Source organism: Alnus glutinosa, chromosome 11 (genome assembly GCF_958979055.1).
Source record: "Alnus glutinosa chromosome 11, dhAlnGlut1.1, whole genome shotgun sequence".
Taxonomy (NCBI): Eukaryota; Viridiplantae; Streptophyta; class Magnoliopsida; order Fagales; family Betulaceae; genus Alnus; species Alnus glutinosa.
Genome location: NC_084896.1, coordinates 8,422,272 through 8,446,092, shown reverse-complemented (window position 1 = coordinate 8,446,092; position 23,821 = coordinate 8,422,272). Strand labels below are relative to the sequence as shown.

General features: G+C 37.2%; 2 protein-coding genes across 3 annotated transcripts; one reads left to right on the top strand and one right to left on the bottom strand.

The window, feature by feature from the left end:
* Positions 1-2,464: 2,464 nt before the first annotated feature.
* LOC133882425 (uncharacterized) lies at positions 2,465-4,469 on the top strand. The gene is made up of 2 exons (XM_062321599.1): positions 2,465-3,032; positions 4,135-4,469. The coding sequence occupies exons 1-2, from the start codon at positions 2,505-2,507 to the stop codon at positions 4,165-4,167; spliced, it is 561 nt and encodes a 186-aa protein (XP_062177583.1). The 5' UTR covers positions 2,465-2,504; the 3' UTR covers positions 4,168-4,469.
* An 878-nt stretch (positions 4,470-5,347) lies between these two features.
* On the bottom strand, positions 5,348-21,761 carry LOC133882543 (autophagy-related protein 2). 2 transcript variants are annotated; one of them, XM_062321739.1, is made up of 15 exons: positions 21,315-21,761; positions 16,993-18,101; positions 15,769-15,917; positions 14,901-15,064; positions 11,529-14,780; positions 11,315-11,427; positions 10,711-10,894; positions 10,160-10,273; positions 9,890-9,997; positions 9,652-9,784; positions 8,075-8,277; positions 6,843-7,039; positions 6,659-6,733; positions 6,451-6,551; positions 5,348-5,688 (listed from the first exon to the last, which is right to left on the bottom strand). In XM_062321739.1, coding segments are annotated over exons 1-14 (6,006 nt in total). In that variant the 5' UTR covers positions 21,519-21,761; the 3' UTR covers positions 5,348-5,688; positions 6,451-6,550. The 2 variants fall into 2 exon arrangements, with proteins under 2 accessions (XP_062177723.1, XP_062177724.1); XM_062321740.1 differs by lacking the exons at positions 5,348-5,688; positions 6,451-6,551; positions 6,659-6,733; ... (3 more) ...; positions 9,890-9,997; positions 10,160-10,273 and having other exon boundaries at positions 10,874-10,973.
* Between the last annotated feature and the right edge of the window lie 2,060 nt (positions 21,762-23,821).

The window sequence follows — 23,821 nt, the reverse complement described above, 5'->3', positions numbered from 1 at the left end:
ATAATATTGTAATTTTCATGAAAAAAAAAAAAAACTAGATTGGGGTACTACCCCAACCAGATTGGGGTGGCTCACGACCACTTCCGGCAAAGGAAGGGGTGACTCACGACCACCCCCTCCTAGGAGCGGAACCAGGATTTTAGTATGGAGGTCGAAACTAAATAAGCACATAGATACATATAATCTCTTTATGTGTATTTATGCTCATTTTAATGTAAAATAAAAACAGACTAGTCTTAAATTTAAATTCATACTAAGTCATAAGTTATAATATATACAAAAATTACATGTCTATCAAATTATCTTAGAAGAGAACTTTCATTTTGAATACAAAAGTTTCCTAATTTGCTATAACCATGTACCCAAAAAAAAAAATCATGTTTAAAATTAAAAACACTTGACATAAGAGTAGACATGTTATATGAATGATGAAAAAGTAGTATTTTTATAGAACTTTTAAATTTTTTTGGGGTTGCTGAAACCCTCCAAGAACTAATGTAGGTTTGCCGCTGCCTCCTCCTCCATTGAAAGTGGTAGTGAGCCACTCCAGTCTAGAATTTTTTATTTTTTTTAAAAAAAAAAAAAGAAAAAGAAAAGGGAATAATAATATTTTTATATCATTTTTATTATTTATTTGAGAAAAATGGTAAGAGATCTTAGATTTAACATCTTTGTAGACTTGGGTATTAAACTAGCCAAATTAAAAATTGGGTTCTAAAACGTAAATTTATTTATTTATTTTTTTTAAAAAAAGCACATGGAGTGGAGTTATGAAAACATTATTTTTTCTTGTAAAAACTTGTCAAAAGGTGAACTGTGTAATGTGTATGAAAATATATAAGACGGAGATTGCGGAGCGACTGTTGTAGCATGGTTGGAATGTGAGTACCAAGACAAGAAAGTCCTCCTGATCTGACATTGTGAAATGAGCCCTTCCACTCTTGTTTATGGTTAAAGGCTTAAAGCAATTAGAGCCCTAATGAGACAAGTTTTGCTAACAAGTTGGGAGACCAAAAAGGCAACAGTTTTGGATTCGTACATTGGCTTTACCCATCTTCTAAAATTCCCACAAACCCCATTTAAAAATGAGAAATGATTCTTTACTTCGATCTCCCCGTTCATGTAAATTGAATTTAATCTCACAAATTCAATGATAAATTTATAAAAAAGTTAGACAAAAAAAGAGCGGAAGGAAAGACGTGAAGCATGGGTCTTTAAAAAGTGATAGGAAACTCCAGTCTGGATGAGGATAAACCATGTGAAGGGTCAATACTCCAACAAAAGAATCTTCTTTATAATAATCCGAAAGTGGTAAGCTTAATAGTTTGTGCTTTGCTTTGTAGGGTGGGCAAGATTTGAGAGAAGTTGAATTTGTTGCTTTCTAGATTCTAGATTGACACTTGAAAAGCTTAGAAAATAAGCTTGATTGATTAAACATGGGCCGTTGGAGGCCTCAATCAGTTGCCAAGTCTATAAAGGACCACATGCAAGCCATCTTAATGGTTGCCAAGTCTACCACTTTAATACTTTTCCGGATTTCTCTTAAAATAAATGCTACACGAACCTTTGTTTTTTTTTAAAAAAAAATTTACTTTCAAGTGCTTACTTTTTATTATAGTAATGGTCATGTCAGCCTTTTACCTTTTATTTTTAATTTTTAATTTTTAATTTTTAATTTTTTTATTATTATCTCATCGGTCACTTATGAACAACTCACAATCTCTCATTTCTTTGCGTGGCTTTTGTAGGATGATTTGTCTTTATGGTTGTAAAGAGTATTTTGTGTTTTGAGTTGTTTGGTAAAGTCCGTTTGGCTATGCGATTTCGCATGCCAAAAGTGTGATTTTAAACGAAATCTTGAAAAGTGCATTTTTAAAAAATTACAGTTTAAAACAGGAAAAAAAAACATTCTCATTTTCAAATCGCAGGTAATGAGATGTGCTTTTAAAGAATAAACTGCGATTTTAAAGACTAAATTATGATTTTACCAAACTTATAGCTGCATGCATTTTTTAAAATCCCACGTTTTAAAATCGCTATTTTTTAAATCGTACGTTTATAAACCGCAAATCCAAACAGACCCTTAATGCATATGTCTTGACACCAGAAAAAGAAAGACAAACAAATTAACATACCATATTTTTACAGTTAATTAGATTACAAGACATTAATGGAGTAGTTTAATTGAAGATGCATATATATATATTTGGGGGAACTTGGGGAAGGCTTTAATTTCTCCCATATCCAGTTGGCATGAACATGGAAGCTAGCTTCAATATAATCAATGGTTATTCTATTAAAAAGTACTGAAAAAGCAACATATTAGTCAAAATGTTCGGCTGAAACTGTCTTACTGGCATGAATAAGGTGTACATTAGATTAATCGCAAACTGACAAATCTAAGTAACATGAGATTGTCTGCTAAACACACACATAAAACAAGCCTCATCCATAATAAATCCAGACATCTGCATGTGGATTCCTACGTTAAAAAGGTACATGTGATGTCCATGCCATCCCCAAACATGTTCAACACTACTAGTGAGCAGCAAAAGCAAAGCCTCTGGACGCCGCCCTCTGTGGACCCAAGAATCTCCTTCTCCAATGACTTCGCCGACATTCAGCAGCCGGCCGCTGCCAAGCAGGAAAACATCTACAGAGAAGCTCCCGTTTCCTCGGAGTTCGAATTCTGCGCCGAAAACTACACCATGATATCTGCCGACGAAGTGTTCTTTCAGGGCATGCTGTTGCCAGCTGTGAAGAGTATTGATGGTTGTTGCAGCGCCAACGGCCAGCAGAGAAAGATGACTTTGAGAGATGAATTGCTCGCTGTTGACGATGATTATGACGACGTCGTTTTCCCGAGGATGCCGAAGAATTCAAGCCGGTGGAGAGAGCGGCTGGGGCTCAAAAAGGGTAAAAAATATGATAAAGCTGATCATCGTGAGGTGCTGGAAACCGTAGCTGAAGAGAAGATGATGCCAGCTGCATTGGTTCACCATGAGGAGGTCTTTGTTAGCAAGAAAACGCAGGTAATTAAGCTGAAAACGTTAGATTTATTATTTATGAAATATATTTTATATCTAAAAAGTTTGAGGTGTACGTCCATTAAGTTGGATTCGTTGGATCAAATGATTTTGAATCATTGGATGTGTCCAAAAGCACTATATGATTTTCACTTTTATGTAAAAGACAGTGTCAGATGGCTTATTTCTTGTATCCTACAAATTCCTTTTGTGTAATCTTCATTCTAATTAAGGGTGTTTTAGTAGGGGTTTACATGCGGATGAGATTATTTATAAAATTCGCCTCCGATCCGCAAAATATAGATATCACTTTCAGATATTCGCGTCCGCCCCATTTTTTACTTACCGCATCCGCGTGATTATTGTGGTTATTATTCGTTATCTGCATATTAGGTAATGAGCATTTTGGGCCTTCTTAGGTCTTTATTAGGGCCTATTTTAAACATCTCGAAAATAATTTATTTTTATTTTTAGTGTTTTGGCCTTTTTTATTTTTTTTAAGCCCTAATCTTTTGAATTTTGATTTCACGTTACTTTTTTCTTTTTACCCAAGTGTTATACGAGAAATCAATATACCAATCAAACCGACGTAAGCATAGCATATACCTAATTCAAAACAACATCGTTTTGATGAATTATAATACATATTATATATAAAGGGTATGTGGATGCGGTATTAACCGCATCCGCATACTCCAAAACTACTATCTCATCTGCATATGCGGATAGTTGCAGATAGCGGATGCGGACGATTAATATCCACCCGCATGTACACCCCTATATTTTAGTTCACTTTAGAAAGTGTTGATTCTAGAGCAACTCCTATGAACATTTTGTCAAAAACCCTTTAGTATTTTAGAAATGGGACAAAGTAAGTTTTAAAGTAATCATTACTGCGATTGAACCTTGTAGTTTAAACTTGGGCCTTTTTCTTTTTTTCTTTTTTTCTTTTTTTCTTTTTTTTTTTATTGTCTTCATAATTTATCCCTTTAATTCCATACCTTTTTCCAACAGAAAATACATAGTGGAATTAATGAAGATTTGAGTTTATACTCATAAAGATGCACCATATATATACGCTAGACTTACCGGTTTCTTTGTTACACAGGAACTAGTCTTTGAGGGCATGAAGGAGGGTTAAGAAGTAGCAAGTGACAATTTTCAAGGGAAGCAAGGGGTGGCTAATTTTGAAGGTGTTGTACAAATTAATAGTACTGGGTTTCCTACTGTATGTTAAGATTTGATTTTACTCTTTTCTAACTCTTGGTATTATACTATTATCTTTCCCTTTTGACTCAAATAACCCCCTCCTCTCTTTTATTCCCATCGGAAAAAGAAGGGTCGGCTAGCTGTTTTTGTTCTGTACAAAATGTTTGCTGTTGTGAACTTCAAGTCGTGTATTAAGCAGTATTGATTAATGTTATCTGTCTACTTAATTTCTTTCTTTTTTTCCAGTATAATTTTTGAAAGAGATCTATGCCACTCATGATGTAGGTTCTACAAATCCAATCGTTGATTTGAAAAAAGATGTGTAAGAAATATACATATAACGTCTCTCATACAAATGAGTCCCCAACGTATCATCTCAATATGTAATTACAATCACATAAGCTGATACCCAATAATTTTAAGTGGTCATTGGCAAATCATACATAAAATCTAGCATCTCCCATCAATGAATTCTAGTTCCCCTCTCTCTCTCCGTAATATATATATATATATATATATATATATATATATATATATATATATATATATATATATATATATATATATATATATATATATATATATATATATATATATATAATCACCATATATCATATGCAGATTAACCTATTCAAAATTTAATGGTGATTTTCACTGTCATATCAAAAAATAAGCACTTACAAGTATATGTAATATTCCTCTTTATTTTTTAGCAAGCCCAAGGACGTGGGTGAAGGATACGTCCCTCCTCTCGGTGTGGAAACAACTTTTACTCCACTCAAATAAACAAATTATTGTTTAAAGCTACAAAAACTTCTACTCCCACACTTCTAAGTGCATACTCCCTGATGTGACAATAAAAATCACTATTGGATCCAATTCTAATAATCATTCATTAAAATCTAATGGTAATTTTCACTGCCACGTCAAAAAGTGCGCATTTGAAAGTATGTGAGTAAAAGTGTAGAATTTCTCATTCTAGAATGTATACACCAACACCTTGGAGACATACCACTCAAAAAGAGGAGGTTAATCAATTCTAACAAAATAAACCTACCTTCGATTTACCAATACCATATCCAGAAACACTTACAAATAAACTAAAACAGACGGGGAGAAGTTTGATCAACACTGCACAATCAATGATATTTTCACAAGGTATTTGTAATACAACACGTAAATGATCAAACCTCACTAATTAGGAAAACAATATTTGCTGAACCATATACAATAAAAGCAACTTTCAGCATAATTGAGGCTTTAAAAGAATAACATCGTGTAACTGAATATGCCTATTTGATCACTATAATTACAAGGCTTCTTGGGGTGGGTAAAAAGGTGTAAGAACCATTGGGTATTTACAGTTTCTACAAAATTACCGTCTTGTCTTATCCTGACGGGAAAGAATCTAAATGGTAGTTTCCTTTAACTGTACACCTGCATCCAATAAGCCCTGCATAACAGCTCTGAGAATCAGGTAGATAATGGTGTACTATGCCAGTGGTTATGCAAGCAGTTCAGCTGACAGACAACGAAAAAAAAAAAAACGTTTCATGTACTGTTGAAGGCTCATAACACATTTAACAACCAACAATATTTCACAAGATCAACAGATGCCTCTGCAGCTATAAACCATATGATAAGTTTAGCAGTTCATGTATTCCCAGATGTAATGTGAAAATATACAAACACTAAAATATTGAAAATACCATGAAAATAAAAAGATACAAATGATCATACTGAAAGTTGCAACATATAATAGCAGCTACTTGGGTTGCCTAGCATCATCATCCTTCACAGATCAAAATCTGTCACCAGTTAACCACTAATGCTCAAAATCAAATACTTCTCAAGTTTACTAAAACTAGTTTTTTACTTATTTTTCTACCAAATATGACTATAATTTCATAACCTTTTAATTGAGCCATATAAAGAGAGGATGAATTCTAGAAGATAATTTCTTTTAAAAGACTAATTTACCTCCCCTCGGGATGCGAGGGTGTGCTCTAGGGTGTTCCCTAGAACTCTTGGTCTCCCTATTCAATGGGAGTAGGCGTCTTAATGTCTCCTCGATCAGGGGAGTAGGATGTAATATGCATTAGGGCTTTGAGAACCTGATGCTTGTTTTGAGTTTTGTTGCATATCTTGTTTTTTTCCCCGCCCCCCCAAAAAAAAAAGAAAAAAAGAAAACGAATTCTGAAAGAATCTAACTTACAGGATACACGGGCACCTTCACAGCAACAAAGAGAGCTCTTTACCACCCTTTTGTGGATGGGAAAGCACTAGTTTTTTACTAGATCAGTCAAGATATACCCTCTGCAATAATTTAAAGAAGAAATACTGTGGTTATTATAAGCAAGAAATAAATTACAGAAGCCAAGTAAACATATGTTGTAATCCTATAATAGAAATAATAGCTGCACCATTCATCTTGTTTCCAGGACTGAGTGGGACCCAAATATTTCTCCATGGACTCTTTCTTACGCTCAGGATCCAGGCTGCAAGCATGAATCACATCGGTTAATTTTAGGTTCTAGACATTTAAAATAAAGTATTCTGAGAAACAAATGTCAGAACAAGTGAAAGAACTTCAAAATAATAACTGACCTATTTCTGAAGCCAAGAAGAGTATAATGTACAGCACTTGCGCAAGCAGAAACTGGAGCTATAGCAGCACCAGGAACTGCCCGAATAGCAGATGCCAAAACAGATCCGGCACCAGCTCCACGCTGGTATTTTTTCGAGGGAGTCCGAACCAAGGCAGAAGCAGATTTTCCCAAGCCATCACTAAGGCTTTCATAAGCCTGTGTTAACTCAAGAACATTAGAACCACCTCTAAAGAAAGCATGGTACATATCTTTTTCCTAACAGATAACTTCTTATCATCATCCATCAGTAACATGATTTCAACATCCAAAAATGCTTATAATAAATGAAGAAAAACTCCCAGATAATAAGAATGAATTCCCTTAAAATGCATTAATGAAACCCTAGTGTATAAGAGGTCAAGATCTGCCTATATAACTCTGATGCATCAAAAGCTACTTTGTGGGAAGGGAGGAGAATTGCATGAGCATGAAGTACCTTGATATTATATTGAAAGTTGTAGCTCTCAAAATCAAGATACTTCTAAGCTTGATCCAGAAAGGATGGTTATCACTTACAAATTTCAGACAGGACGACCTATACATTCAACTTTAGCTAGTAAAAGAAGTAACTTGAGGTAAATTGACCATGGAAGACATGGCAAGGAAAATAAATGTGGGGGGGGGGGGGGGAAGGGAAATTAGACAACATAATTGAATTTTAAAGTGCTATATCTTCATCAGAAACTCCAATTATGTCATGCTAAGATAATACAGTAAATCTAAGACCAGAGTTGACAGCTAGTCTAACACCTCTAGCCAGCTCTTGACAAAGACAAATCTTTGCATGTATTGCATTGACGACTAAAGATCCCTGTGTACAGGACATTTATTCTGTCGCACTCTTCTTCTTCTTTTTGACAAGATTTACAATAAGTCCATTGAAATAATACTATGGACAAACTGCCCTTGAAATCCCATAAGTAATTTGATGTGCTCCTAATGCTAATTGCAGTAACTAGAAGTGTCTTACTTGAAACCTATTCCTCCGAATTAATGCCGAAATGTGCAGATCAATGATCAAGTTTTGTAAGGACAAGTTTATAAAAGGCATAAGAATTTACACGTGTAAGTGCACAAGCATACACACAATTACTATATCTTTTAAATGTACAAACACACAGGCTCATAATACAATTTTAGTATTACAAGCTACTCAAAGAGTGATTAACAAGTGAGACATGGAAATTTTACCCGTTGGAATCCCTGCTGGGCATCTTTAGGCTGATCAGATCTTACATTTGTCTTCATTTTACTTTGTCCAGCCCACGGTACAGAAGGAGGAATGCTGGTAAGAATATACTCTGCTTGGAGTAAAATGTCATGAGCCCCTGCTGCCAAATGTACCCCAAGTCCAACAGCTTCAAGTGAAATGCTTCTAAGAAATGCAACTGTACCTGAGAAAAAATAATAATTATACTTTTGTCATTACCGAGAGTTATTTAATATTACCCTCCAAATATCAAGAGTATCAACAATTCGTGTGATTAAGGTTTCATGGAGTTTGAGTTGAGTTACACTGCAATCATAAAAAATAAAACAATTGATCAACAATTCATATGACCATACAAAATGGAAGTATAACATCAAAGATGATGATTAGAATTGATTTCATCCAAATAATTGCAAAAATGGACACGCGTTTTTTCAGTTATCAAAACAGAACTTGATATCTAGCCACCAAAAGAAAATAAAAAAAAAAATCTGGATAGCCACAGAGTAAGGCTAAATCTATAACGTAAACAAGCAACCCTCAACCATGCTCCCAGAAACAATTAAGAAAAAACCTAGAATCTTCTGGTTGTCTAATCTTATCTCTCAAATCAAACATCATATCACATAACTAAAGCAACCATTAACACTTGAATGTAATATAGTGACATGCACCACGGAAATCCTATATCATAAAAATAATGTCCATGCAGATCAGAGTGTTATTGAGATGAGAAATGGTGTCTTAGAAAACCAGGTGGCCCTCTCCTTCACTCCCAAAAGAGACTGTCCAGGAGCTTTTAGCTAAGTAGGAAACGGAGTGCGTTCATAGCTTTTCCCTCATAGATTCAGCAGCAAAAGAATCTCTTTACCAATAAGTCTTAGAAAAAGGCTTTGTTGACTTAATTAGGACAAAGTTTGATCCAAATCCCTCCCATAGAATCTCTGATTTAGGCTTATTTTAAACTCTTTGAAGCATTTTCACCACTGACTACACCCTTCAAAGCATCCGAAAATAACCGTACACTCACACAATCTTGCGGGCGGAAACACAAAAAAAAAAAAAAACAATAAAAAACAAAAGAAGAATAATCTGTCGCGATTCAGCTGAAACAATTATACAGATAAAGCTGAATAGCAGCAGAGGACTCTCATTGCCAACAAGTCTCAGAAAAAGGCTTTGTTGACTTCACTACAAAGTTTGATTCAAATCAGTAGCTCTTAGCTTTGTTTGACTTCACTACAAAGTTTGATTCAAATCAGTAGCACTTCAAATGACAATTCCCTCTTCCATCAGGAGAAAAAATTGAAGTCATTTACAAAACAACAGTTAATCACAGTAACTAGAGCTTCGGCTTCAAAACAATTTCACACTTCACCAATAAAATTTTCCAGTTATCAATCTAAGAAGCATTCATTTTATTTCTACTGCCAATGATAACCAACTAATAATCAAATCCCAAACCATCCAAAAATCATTAGGTGCTTGGGATTCCATGTTTAAGGACCCTAGATTTTACTGTTAGGGCATTATTGATAAATTAGTTCAATTTGTTTACCTCTTTGCATTCCCTTGAGTACTCTCCGATCCTTCCTGTAGTTCTCAACTGGCAAAGAAACCAGCTTCGCAGCACCGGAGCCAACAGCAACCAATGATCGGATAGTAGGAAGGCCTCGCAATATTTTATGAACCTACATTGTAGAAATATAATAATTTACTTTTTATACACAATAGTTAAGAAATGGCCAACACAATTGTTATATTCCCAATCATTAAAATGAATGCTACAAAATAACCTGGTTTTGCGAAATATCTTCCAACCAATCACCTATAATTGTTTCACAAACACTGCCCCAGCCATAGATGCCAACAGCATGGACATGCTTCAGCTGTAGCTCAACCCCCTGCCTCAATTTAGTTAAGTATGATCAGACATTTCATTCACACATCTCTTATTCACAAGCTTCAGCTACTTTTTTTTTTTTGCTTGCTTTTACTCACACACCCAAGAGAACTCGAACCCTGATGGCTACTTTCAAAATTATTATAAAGACTGCAAAATTTACCTTCCAGGGGACAAGATTTACAAGTTCTACATACTTTCCGCTTCTTAGAGCTGCGAGATCAACACTGCGGGGACTGTAGTCAACCCGAACAAGAATGGGCCATATATCAAATTTCTGAAACAAAATTTAGTACATTCAGTACATAGACTTTGACTATCACCAAAAACAAATACACTCAATGAAGAACCGAATACAAATTATCCAGCAAAATAAGGACTCCAATTGCAAAGTTGACTATCATAACTATTGAAAAGCAATATAATCTGAAGAATATAGCCAATCCAGACTGAGCAAAGACAACCAATAGAAGAGGGGACTGCTATCTCTCCTGGTATAAATAGGAACTACATGACTAAAGTAATTTTTATTCTGTACGGCTTTTGTTACACTTGCATTAAATTTCGTCTAACTAATCACAAAGACATCTTACACATAAAGATTATGGATGCGACTCATAATAGACAAAAACCAAAAGCACATTGGCCAAAAAAAAAAAAGACAATGCAGAAATATCTAGCATAGATAAATAAGTTATAGCCAACACAACTTGCCTGAAAGTAAGGAAGCATTGCCTCATTTGCAATCCTATGGTCCTGCAACAATTTTGAAGCATCCAAATCTTGGTAAGCAGGAGACTGGTCAACTGATGAGCTCTTTGCCCCAAAAAAGTTGATGAGAAAATCAAGTTGGGACTGATGAAGAGTCAATAGAATGGGAAGGAAAGCAATGCGTAACCTGAAAGGAAAAAATCGCAAGAACCAGCACTCATAACTATAAGCATCATGATAACCACTGTAAACCACGCCATCTCCATCTACATTATAGTTAAACATTAAAGAGGGGAAAAAGTCTGAGCATTCTTAATGACAGAACTTCAATACCAGCTAGCAACCTAACATGAGGTATCATGGTATACATACGAGGGGAGAATCAAAGACATTGTTGCTATCATTATATTATACATATGAGCATGGATTGGTTTTGAAAGCTTTTATGCAAAACCTAATATATATGCCAGAGACGGTTGTTGCATACAGTCACAAAAATTATCAAACCACTAATGTAAGCCTAGTAGAAAACTTCAAGATAGAATAACACATATAATAGCATTCTACGAGAAAGTAAAGAAAAATTCAAATGAAACAGAGGACGTACCGATACTCCTCGAGAGCGATTAGAGGATCTGGTCTGACAGCTTCTAAGTCCAGTTTCAATGCTTTTGAGGAGGATTCCCTAGGGTGATCTTTTGAGTGATAATATCCTAGCACCTTCAATTCAAAATGTAAAGAAATCTTCAGACCGTGTTCAAAAAAGACAGAAGGTAAAGATACTCGTAAAAAAAATAAATAAATAATAATTTCAACATTACCAGTTTCCATGGTGCATTCCGGCTCTGATCGTAAAGATGAAAATCTTGAACGGAAAGAGAAAGTTTAGATACACATACTCCACCAGCTGGGAAAACGTCGTATTGTAATCCCATCCCTAATAATGAAAGCTCCAGACATACAGTTTTATCCCTCCCACGATAATTATTAGAATCCTCACCATTGTCTCTAGAATTGTGCCAGTCAGAACCAGCATACATTCTCCATTTAACATCAATGTTCTTTAAAAGTACACACCCTGTAACCTTTCCAATATCACCATGTCTTGTATTGTCAATAAAAGGAAGCTTGCCTTCCATAACTCGTTTCACACCACTTTGCTCACTTGCTTCTGAAATGTGGTTTTCTACAATTCTTAAAAAGGCGTCCCCATACCATCCACTATTTCCTTTTCCAAGATCTCCATTCCCCACATTCGTGGATCTGCATTTAGGTATCTCATGCAAAGATTGTCTGCCTATAGACAATTCCGACAAAGTGCGCAACTCAGATAAACAATAGCCCTCTATAAACTCAGGAAAGTGACCTTCTTCTAAAAATGAGGTTTGACCACTATCCAATCCCGCTACAGGCACTGACCCATTGAAGGACAAATCATGAGATAAAATTTCAGGATTTTCGATATTTAAGCTACGTGCATCTCCTAGAAGGCTTTCATCAAGTGAAACACAAATGTGAGACTCACAAGAATCAAATTGGTTCATATGATTGTTATTAAAGTGAAATGCATCCTCACATATCTCATCCATCAAGCCAACTAGTCCAGGTTCACTATTTGTATCTTCACTTGCAGCATGCACTTGAGAAGTTGATGGCATGGAATCACCACTGAAGATTTTGGTTTCATCATTGATATTGTTCCTCTCTTGTGCCCTCTGAAAATTGTTCCACCTAGCCTGCAAGTGTGCAACCGTTTCCTCCACATCAGGAGCAAACAACTGTTGGAGTTGAGCAGCCAAACGAATCAGTCCGGAAGTGGTGTCATGACAAGTTTCCAAATAAATGTGAGATTTAGAACATTCAACCTCCCAGAGGAGGCCATTCTTACAGTTAGTTCTCAAGATAACTTCAATGAGTGCCTCCCGAGCAACTCTAACATAACCAACCTCATGAAGATGTTCCACACTGTAAGTGCCACCAATATTCTCAGGCCCTGACACTGTACAAAGCAGAAGCCCAAGATCTTGCACTCTAATTTTGCATTCATTGTCAACTGAGTTTGCCACAGTTGAATTTGATAGATTTAAGGAAGATGCAGCTAGAAGACAAGCAACATATTGCTCACCCACACATTTTTCTTCTTTGGCACTAGAAGAATGAGAATTCGAATCAAGAACTTCACTCCCAGCCCCCAAATTCTTTAAGTAGGGCTCATAACTTAATCCAATATCAACCAAGTTAAGAACAAAAGAAGATCCACAAGATGCATTAAAATCCCCATTCTGCATACTGTTGTCACCTGCTTGTTCAATCTCAGTAGAGGGTAAACTAAAAAAGGAGGATATTGCATCTAACCAATCCAAGCGACCACCTACAGCAACAAGTGTGCCACATCTGACATTTACAGATGTAAAAGCATGAACACTCTGTGGCTCCCACAGGTATACAATATCAGAACCAGCCAATCTAGTTGACAATGCATTGGAACCTCCTCCATCACCACGCTTCATGGTAGAATTGCTACATGAGATTAGAAGAAACTCTTTATCAGGAACCCCATGGATGGAACCCCACAATTTGCCTTCTCCATGGGCTAGCCAAAAAAAATTGGCACCTCCAATACCTCCAATATTTGAGACTGACAGCAATTCAAACTTCTGAATTTTCAGTTTCAGACCATACCATGATCCAGGAAGCTCACTCTGCATTGAACCTCCAATATTCTCCTTTGCATCTGGGCTAATTAAGATTTCTACAGAATCACATTCCACAAGAACTGATGTTTGAGACACAGAAGATCCTACCCTAGAATTGGCAGCATCAGAATCCATGCATGCCAATCCATTTATCACCTGGTTTAAAAGACCATGTAAGCATTTGTACTGAGAACTGCCAAGACTAATTGTAGCAGGAGATAAATGAACATGCAAGAAGAATACAGAACTCAGAATCATCTCTCGTCGAGTTTGAGAATTTAAATCTTCCAGATCTTTCACAGTAGACGCAGAAGCAAACTCATAACCCTTTCCCACAAACTTATATCTACTACCTGATTCCTCTGAAGTGGCTAAGAACTTTGCCCTCCTTGCTATCCAAGGACCAGTCACATGACCCTCCTGCCAAAGCATACTGATGACAGAAAGACAGCCTGTTTTATTTGTGATAGACAGAATGTTCTGAGAAGAAAATTTCTGATTCTGCATGTTACAGGAATTAATTCCAACCTCATCTTTACTTGCAGAAGAGACCAAGTAAATTTCAAGATCGCCAACATTCAAATGCAAAGAACTTGTGGCCGTTGAAGAATGTTTTTTCTGTAGACTTGCATCTGAAATTGGATTGGTCTCTTTATTTGCTCCCTTGTTCACAGCCAGTGGTGATGAAAGATCAAGAACAATAAACTGATCCCAGGAAGAGTAGCCCCTATTATCCTTGCCATTTTCAAAAGGGAAACATAGTATCACTCTAGCATTGGGGATGAATATATTACCACGCAACCTCTCTGATGAAGACAAGGTTGTCACACCAGAAGCAGAACCTCTTCTAACATCCCCATGAGATGATGCTTGCTTCCATTTGAAGGCCTCAGGTGGAAATTCATTCCTTTTGCTGTTCATCTCAGCGTATTTTACCACTTCCAACGATAGATTCAATAATGTATTTATCAGAGGGAAGTTCACCCACAAAAGAAAAGGTGACAATTTCAATGAAAACGATGTTGGCCTCATAAAACTGCCATCTGGCGAACTTGAACTCACAGAAAATTGGCAATGAGTGACGCCTGAAGTTTTAAGCAATGTAACTTTGACAACACCATCCTTACTTCCAAAAGGAAAATCTGCAGCAACTAAACCATTTATTTCATCCGAATAAGGATCTTCAGAAGGAGAGGCAAACGGAGGCAGAGCACCTTGAACTTCAGCTTGCAGTCGATGAATCAAATGAATTTGACCGTTATCCTCATCAGTACACCTCTTCAACCCAAAGTCCGAGGCATTTTTTTCAGTGCTGAAGTAATCAGCAACTTCAATACACTCCACCATTCCTTCAAACTTCATTTCTTGAGGACATACCTGCACACCTTATCAAATGTTTCAAGTGAGTGTAGAGGGATATCATGCCAAACAACTAGTGTAGAGCACAAAAAGTAAACCACAAAATGGACTTAAAAATTCTCGAAGCCCGATTATTACCTGCAAACAAAGAACAATGTCTCTGCACTCTGCACCCAGATAATGAACATTAACCTGATCAACCTCAGGATCGCATAAATGCTTTTGGTCTTCATCATGGAAGGAAAGCACAACAGAAATTTCAGCAAAAGTTGCTTTCACACTGGTTTCGACATGCTGTTGTTCTGTAATCAATCATCAAAGACGAAACAAAAAATCAAAGTTACACTGACAAATGTCTAGAAGCAATTTTAATTCAATTGGAATGAAAAAGTATCATATAATAAATCTTTGAATGAGAACCTATAAGAAACCATCACTCCCAAAAGCTTGAACTAATAAGAAGTGCACCAACAATGTATGGCAATGGCGCACTAGAAAATTCCCCCAACCAAAACCACCCCCCCCTTCCCTTTTCATCTGCAGCCCAGAAACTGCACTTAAACCACAAAATGAAATGGAAAACAAAAACAAACACTGAGATAGAAACTGAAAATGGTGGTTCCCAAAGACCTATTTCCCAAACACTGTTTAGACAAAGACCTATTTCTCTAGCGCCTTTCTTTCAAGTTCTCCTTTTGAGGCTAAATAATAATAAGAATGGACCCTAATCCGTATATATGGTTTTGCACAAGTGAATTCACCCTGGCCTCACCGAGGTTTTGACCAGGCACCAAATACCATTTACAAGCAAAGTAAACAGTGTTAGAGGCCAAAATGTAACATAAGTTATATACAAGTCAAAAATGCAATCTGTGTATTAATATGAAAGCAAATCTTATTACACAAGAACCAACTAACAAAATATTATGTGACTTAACTTTCATGCAAAGATTAATACACAATGCATAAACTAATTTGGCACAGTGGCGGGGAGAAGTGCACATACCAGATGGAATATGCAAAGATCCAGAAGCAAGGCTGGATGCAGCAGTAATTGCACTGAAAACAGAACACGTCAAGTTCCACATCCCACTGCTCGCTAATGCTGATTGGGAACTTCTCATTCCATCAAAACATTCAAAAAATTCATCCACACTACACATAAGCAACAGAATAAAATACTAGAGGCATTAGCATTATTCAAAACAATGATACTTGACTACCAATCAAGGTAAGAACTAGGAAATATAGGGGTGAAACAAATCAGAGTCTGCAACATTCAGTTGTGATTTAGAGCATGTTTGAGATTGTGTTGGGAAATAGAGCTTTTATATCTAAAAAGAGCTTTTAAGAAGAAGGGTTATTTTCAAGCTTTTCCCAAAAGTGCGTTTTGGCCTTTTTTTAGAGCAACAAAGTCAAAGAAGTGCTTTTTTAATCTTTTACCAAACAAACCCCTTTTTGCTTTGCACAGCTTTTATGTAGTAAAAGTACTTTTTAAGCTTCTTAACGTAATCTCAAACAATCCCTAACAAGTGTCCAATATTTGGCATTACTAGAAAAGATAATATGTGAATATGTCGGTATAAAGAAAGATTGACCCTTATTGCAAACTTATTATGCTTTTAACAAGTACCAAAGCTACAATTACTAGGTTGATGCGGAGCATCGTCTTGAGGCTTCAGTTTCCTCTTCTAAGTTTAAAGGGAGTCGTGAAGTGAACAACTTAGAGTGCTCGATCAATTATGATGCTAGAGGTTTAGGTTCTAGTAGGGGCAAGGCTAAGCGGCCTAATGTGATGTATTAGTCTCGGGGTTTTGTGGGCTGGTTTTGTAGGGGTTTTCCGGGTTTCCTTTTGGTAGGGTTTTTCGGGTGTTTTTCCCCTTCCCCTCTCTTTCCTTTTTTGGTGTCCTTTTGTATACTTCCTGTATGCTTAAGGGCGCCTTTACGCTTTTTATAAATTCTCTACTTACTTATCAAAAAAAATTACTAGGTTGAAAATATTGAATAAAATCCATAAAATAGAAACTCTAAATGTTTTGGAAGAGAGAATCTACAAGGTTTAAATGATTTTTGTTTGGTTGGAGGCAGGGGAGCAGTTTAGTAAGACCCAATATCATTTGCAAGAAATAAAACAGAAATCAAAATCAAAAGTCTCTGATGGGAGTGCCAACAGTAGTTTCCTTCTAATGTAGCTGTATAAAATCATTGATATCACAAGAAGATTACTAACCTTGCCCCAAAATCAAGCTCTCCTTCAATAACATCTTTCTGATTTTTATGGACAGAAAATGGCACCCAATCTGAAATTAAACATGTCCCGGGTAGCAGAGCTTCAGTGACTGATTCTTGCAGGTCCAAAGTAGAGACGTCCATAGAAAAACCACCACAACTTGGTATCACCTTGTTGGTAATATTTGGAGTAGAAACTGGCATTGATGAATGGTAGTAGGATGCTGCATTAATATTAGAAGAATCCATTGACTTGTAACGCATATGACTCTCACCATCCTTATCCAGATTCTTCAAAGTTTCCCATGAAAGCAAGAGCCACTTTATTGTACTGGGATGAAGTCTAAATTCTACAGGATCAATATGAACATCTGCATCCACTTTGCGAATGTCTAAGGACCCATTCTTCCAAGGTATACTTAATTTTAAACTCCCAGAAAATCCACCTCTTTTCCCTGTCACAACTGGAGTGGTAACATTTGCGGGACACTGCCCTGAAAGATATTCACCAACACTTGTTTCAGATACACATGGAAAGCTTGTTTTTTTGTCGTCATCATCAATTTGAAGAAGCTCAAGTGTCGCTTCTTGAAACTTTACAAAGTTTGTCAATTGACTTATTCCAAGAAAGCTCTCAACTCTTGCCCCGGCATTTGACTTGGCATCTTCAGAAACACGAGTCCCACACTCTGTTTCTAAAATTCGAAGCACTAGGGTCGGGCGACTTCCCATATTCTTTTCATCGCAATCCAAATACGGATCAAATGCAACAATTAACTTTTTTATCTTAACATGGAAACTTGTAAGCAACCATTTGACCATCTTTGCAATTGTCTTAACACCTTCATGAACATCCACAGAATTAGATTTTGCATCATCATCCACCAAGTCATGCTCAAGCTTTCCTAAGTCAGAACGAAGACCATCATTATTATCCTGAACTGAACCACAAGTTTCATCTCTGGCTGGTGAATTATTCTTCAAACAGGGAGCAAGCACAAGTTCAAGTTCATCTACCTCAACCAGAAAACCTTCAGCCTTCCAAGGCATTTTAACTAGTAAAGAGCCAATGGATCCTTCTTTTATAAGCACTGATGCTGCTGCACCAAGCTGGGGGGGGGGGGGGGGAAGAACATTTCCATAAGAAAACAATATAATGACAAGAAAAACCATTTAAAAGTCAAAATAAGAAAGCAATGAACAAAAATGGTCTTAGCAACCCTCTAGACGTTAAATTACTAGAAGCCTCAACTTCTCTAGTCACAGTTCTACATAGTGATTTCCCCGATCTACAAAAGACAATACAGACCTCAAAGTCAGTTAATATATTATTGGGAGTCTTATCATTAGATATATTTATACAAGTGTGCATGTAAGTTTAGTGATATTCATTAATATTTTCTGCTTTGTGGATAGGGTGATCCAGTGGTGGGATTCTTATCACTTCCAAGGCTCTTCGAGCTTTGTTGCGGCCAGCAAACTCAAGGCTTTGAAAGTTGATTTAAGGAGATGGAATGAATAGGTGTTTAGCGATGTAGGGAGAAAGAAAAAGATCCTTTTGGAAGAGGTATGTGCTTTTGATGCCATTGAAGAAGAGAGGACATTAGGCGACAAGGAGAGAAGGAAGAATGAAGAAGTAGTAAACGAGTTAGAGATCCACTCTCATGGAGGAGGTGAGATGGAGCAAAAATCTAGGGCTTTGTGGTTAAGGGATGGCGATAAGTGCAAGAAGTTTTTTCACAAAGAGGCCACCTCCAACAGGAGGAAGAACTCCATTGACTCCTTGTTGATTGATGGCACACTTTCTAACGACTGGGAGGAGATCAGCAAGCACATTGTCCGATTTCATAAAAAGTTGAATACCAAGCAATTCAGCTAGTGGCTTTGTTGGATGGCCTTTCCTTTGATTCAATTGGTTGGAGAGAGACTTTGAAGAAAGGGAGGTGTTGGAGGTAATAAAAGCCATGAATGGTGACAAGGCGTCATTAAAAATCAAAGTATCATTTACAAACAAAACGTGAGAGATATCAAACATTGTCCCTAAGTCAGAATTGATTCCTGTGGGTAATGTTGTGGCTGTGGATAGGTTGGCAAGGATTATGGGATGTGGGGTTTCCCCTTTTTCCTTTGAAATATCTTAGTCTTCTGTTGAGGGCCTCCTACAAGGCCAAGTCTATTTGGAACGACGTTATTGAGAAGATTGAGCATCGGTTGGCTAGTTGCAAAGTGATGTATTTTTCTAAGGGTGGTATGTTCACCATATTAAGAGTACACTTTCCAATCTACCTACGTACTTCATGTCCCTCTTTCCTCTCCATGCGGGCATTGCTAACCGCATTGAGAAGCTTCAACGTGACTTCTTATGGAATGGGCTAGGCGAAGAGTTCTAATATCACCTGGTAAGCTGGTCCAAAGTTTGTTCTCCGGTCTTGGAGGGAGGGCCAGGGGTCTATAACTTGTTGTTTAATCATGCTCTCTTAGGAAAATGACTTTAACATTGTGCATGAGAGAAAGGCTCGGTGGAGAGTTGTGGTGGACTAGGTGGTATTCTAATGAGCCTCTTAGGACGTATGGGGTGGGGTTATGGAAGAGTATTAAGCGGGTTTGGGCAAGTACTCTAGTCATACTAGATTTGAGGTAGGAGATGGCTCCAAGATTAGCTTCTAGCATGATCTGTGATGTGGGGATATAGCATTTAAGAAAGATTTATATGGCATTGTTTGTGCAAATGATGCTTCTGTTGTGGCTCACATGGAGATTTTGGATGGCTCCAATCAATAGAATGTAAGTTTTGCTAGAGTGGCTCATGACTGGGAGATGAATGTCTTAGCCTCGTTCTTCAGGGTGGTGTATTCAGCTAGAGTGAGAAGGGAGGTGAAGACAAGCTTTGGTGAGTTCCCTCCAAAAAAGGTTTGTTCACTATTAGATCATTCTGCAGTGCCTTGGTTCGCAATGATGGATCTCATTTCCCTTGGAATAGTGTTTGACGAACTAAAGTTCCTTTGAGGGTGGCCTTTTCTGCTTGGTCGACAGCCCTAAGTAAGATCCTTACCATGGATAATCTGAGAAAATGACATGTCATCGTAGTTGATAAGTGTTGTATGTGTAAAAGGAATGAGGAGTCTGTGTACCATCTTTTCTCCATTATGAGATTGCAACGGCCTTATAGGATGTTTTCTTCAATCGACTTAGGCTGTCTTGGATTATTCCTAGACGAGTAATCAACTTATATGCGTGCTGGGGGCCTGCTGGTAATGCTCAGAGTGTTGTTGTGTGGAAGATGGTGCTCTCGTGTCTGTTGTGGTGTCTATGGAGAAAAATGAATGACAGAAGTTTTGGGAACTGTGAGAAGACTTTAGAGGAGATTAAAGCTTTATTTTTTTATACTATGTATCTTTAGATAGCTGCTTTTGTTTCTCCTTTGGTAATTAGTTATCATAATTTTCTTGTTCTTTTCTCCTTCTACCTAGGTGTTTTCTCTTATATAATTGAAGTGTACTTGAAGCGCCTTTAACTTTTAATAATATCTTGATTACTTATGAAAAAAAAAATGCTATCTTTAGACTAAGTCTTTCAATAAAAACATATAATTTCACATTCAATACACTTATCCATATGAAATGGCCAGAGTTTTTTTTTTTCATATCCTTCCATTTCTTCTAATCCACCAAGAATTTCACAAGATCAAATGCTAGTCCCCCCACCCCAAGGAAAGCATGCACTACTTGTTTCTGCGTACTCTTTTAGGTAACCCAGTGAAGTCAAGCATCGGGTGTTCTCCAGTGATCACCATGATCGCCTTCTCATTTTCTACGTTCTTTTGTTCATGAAAAAGCTACCAAAAGTAAAATTCGAAAAATTCTAACAGTACAGATCCAATGAAGTTGAACAAAAAATTCTCCATTACGTATGGAATCTAAAACTTCATGCATCCTCGGGAAATATCTTTCAACTTACAGCATAAACCCGAGCCTTTTCTATAACAAATACATAACCGCACACTAAATCCTCCAAACTAGCATACAATGTTACAAATTATTTAAACCTACTATCCTAAAACCCATAATAACCCATGAATTCAACACTGAAACAAAAGTTAAGGCTAATATTAAGCCCAGTCTCAAAGACGCCTCCACTTAGGTGCGCCTAAAGATACTAATTAGCTTAAATAACACAAATTTCTCATTCTTTCTATTAACCCAACAAACAAACAAAAAAAAAATTAAAAAAACTTAAACAAAGAAAAAACAAATCTTTCATTCCCATGCTGATTATTATTAAATTTTTCTTTAGAGAGAGAGAGAGAGAGAGAACCATGCGCACATTTTTATTGAGATAATCGACATTAAGCGCGAGATCGCTGAGCTGAATCGTGCCCTCCCTGAGCTGCACGTCAAGCTGGTCGAGGTCGATATCCCCCAATATGAAATGCCCCAATTTCTTCTTCAACACGAACTTGCACACCTTCTTGACGGCCCACTTCGAGAACAGCGCCTCGGCCGACTTTGCAAAATTCCACGAGAACATCTTTGTTGGATTTTCGAATCGAGAATTTTATGGTTCCCGTGGAAATCAGGGTTTAAAAGATTGGCGAACTGTAACTGTCGTTGTCGTTGTCGTCGTCGGCGTCGGCGTCGGCGTCGTTGCTGGCGATTGAAGGGAAACCTCCATAAGCGAAACAGCGAGAAAAAGAGGAGGGATGGTTTTGGCTTGCGTAGAAGATGGAATTGGATTGAAAGTGGTCTGCTTGGGTTTTCGACTTCCGTGTGAGTTTTGTCCCGGGAATTTTATCACCTTTTATAATTTATTTACAGTCAAAAAAAGGGGAATGAGAAATGATAGAAAGTAATCTAACGGAATATTTTGAACGGTAACGATGTACAGTCACTCGCGGCTTGCCAATTGTTGCGCACTGGGTGGAAATATCAAATATTAGGTGTTGCCTCTATTTTATTATTTTATACTTCTTTTGACGTAAATATTTAAAATATTTATTATGAATAATGATATATAATAGGATGAGTAGCACTCAAAATCAGCTCTTCATTTTATTGTGGTATTTTTGTTCTATTAAAAAAATTATAAGGTTATTTTTGTCTTTTTGCTGAATTTGAGGGGTATATTGATAATATTTTGGTAGTTTGGAGGAGACATTATCAATTTGGTGGTAACTTGAGGGGGTATGTGGACTTTTCCTATTTTTTTTTTTAAAAAAATAATTGATTTTCAGTTCTATATTATCAAATTATATGATAGTCGTATAACAGTCTACTAAATAACATTATTATTCTATATGTGTGTGTGTGTGTGTGAAGTTTATCTAGAGCATTCACAGCAGCTTTCTTAAAATTTTTGTTTCCCTTGGAAAGCACTATTCACTTCACATTCAATTGTTTATTCATAAAATATATTATCTATTTCCTACTTTATTTCTCTTTCCTACTTTTAATTAAAGTAAAAGTAAAAAATATATTATCTCTCCTACTTTATCTTCTTTTTTCTACTTTTAGTTAAAGTAAAAGCAAAACAATAATATTTTAATGATATATGAAAAAATGAAGAAAAGCTGCTGTAGAGTGTTTTTTTTTTTAAAGGAAGAAAAAATGGTTGGAAAGCTGTTGTGAATGCTCTTGTAGTAGCAAGACTCTCTTAATTTTGGAATAAAAATGTATAATTTCATTAAGAGCTTAAGACTTGAATAACTTATAAATAATAAGTTATCTTTATTTATAACAGTTTATTCTAGTTATGCTCCGTTTGTTTCGGCGTAAAATGATTTCCTGAAAATGATTTCGGTATTTTACGGTGTTTGATAGGGGCGAAAATAACGGTCAACGAAAATCATTTTCGATTTGACCGTAAAATCTTCTTTAATTTTTGGAAAACGATTTACGATTTTTAAAACCGTAAATCGTTTTCCAAAATTATATTCTTCGTCCTTACACGCACGTTTGATATCTGACTGTCCAAATCCTACAATAGTCGGTCGTTCGAAAATAGGTAGCACCGGAATCCGGCATCATCAAGTCACTGGAATAATGCCGGCGTTGGAATCCGACCACCGGAATTCCGCCGGCTGCCGGAATCCGGCCGCCGGAATACCGCCAGCCGCCGGAATCCGGTTGCCGGAACACCGCCGGCCGCCGGAATCCGGCCATGGACAGAAACCTGCCGGAACCCGGCCTGATCTGACCGGATCCGGCCACTGATCCGGCCGGATCTGACCGGATCCGGCCACTGACCCCGCCGGATCCGGCCAAAATGGCCGGGATCCGGCCGGATCTGACCGGATCCGGCTACTGATCCGGCCGGATCTGACCGGATCCGGCTACTGATCCGGCCGGATCTGGCCCAAATGGCCGGAATCCGGCGGGATCTGACCGGATCCGGCCACTGATCCTGCCGAGATCCGGCCAAAATGACCGGATCAGGCCGGATCTGACCGGGCCAGGAGGTGTCCTGCCGGAATCCGGCTATTTTGGCCGGATCCGGCCAAACATGTTTGCCGGATTCCGGCGACGGCGACCGGTCGTCGCCGGATTCCGGCGACAGTTGCATTTTCACTTTTCGTAATTTTTTCGTGCGAACCAAATGTCGAAAAATATTTTCGAGAAAATAATTTCTTTTGAAATTGATTTCGTCGAAAATATTTTACGACGGAAACCATTTTACGTCGAAACAAACGGAGCATTAGTTTTTTACTCATTCTTTGCATTATAAAAGTGTCTACTTAAAGACACCATGAAGTTCACTAATAAATTGAAGCAAAAATTAATAATATTCAGTTTTTCGTCAAACTAGCTTTATTATATCCGTAACGTGCTTACATG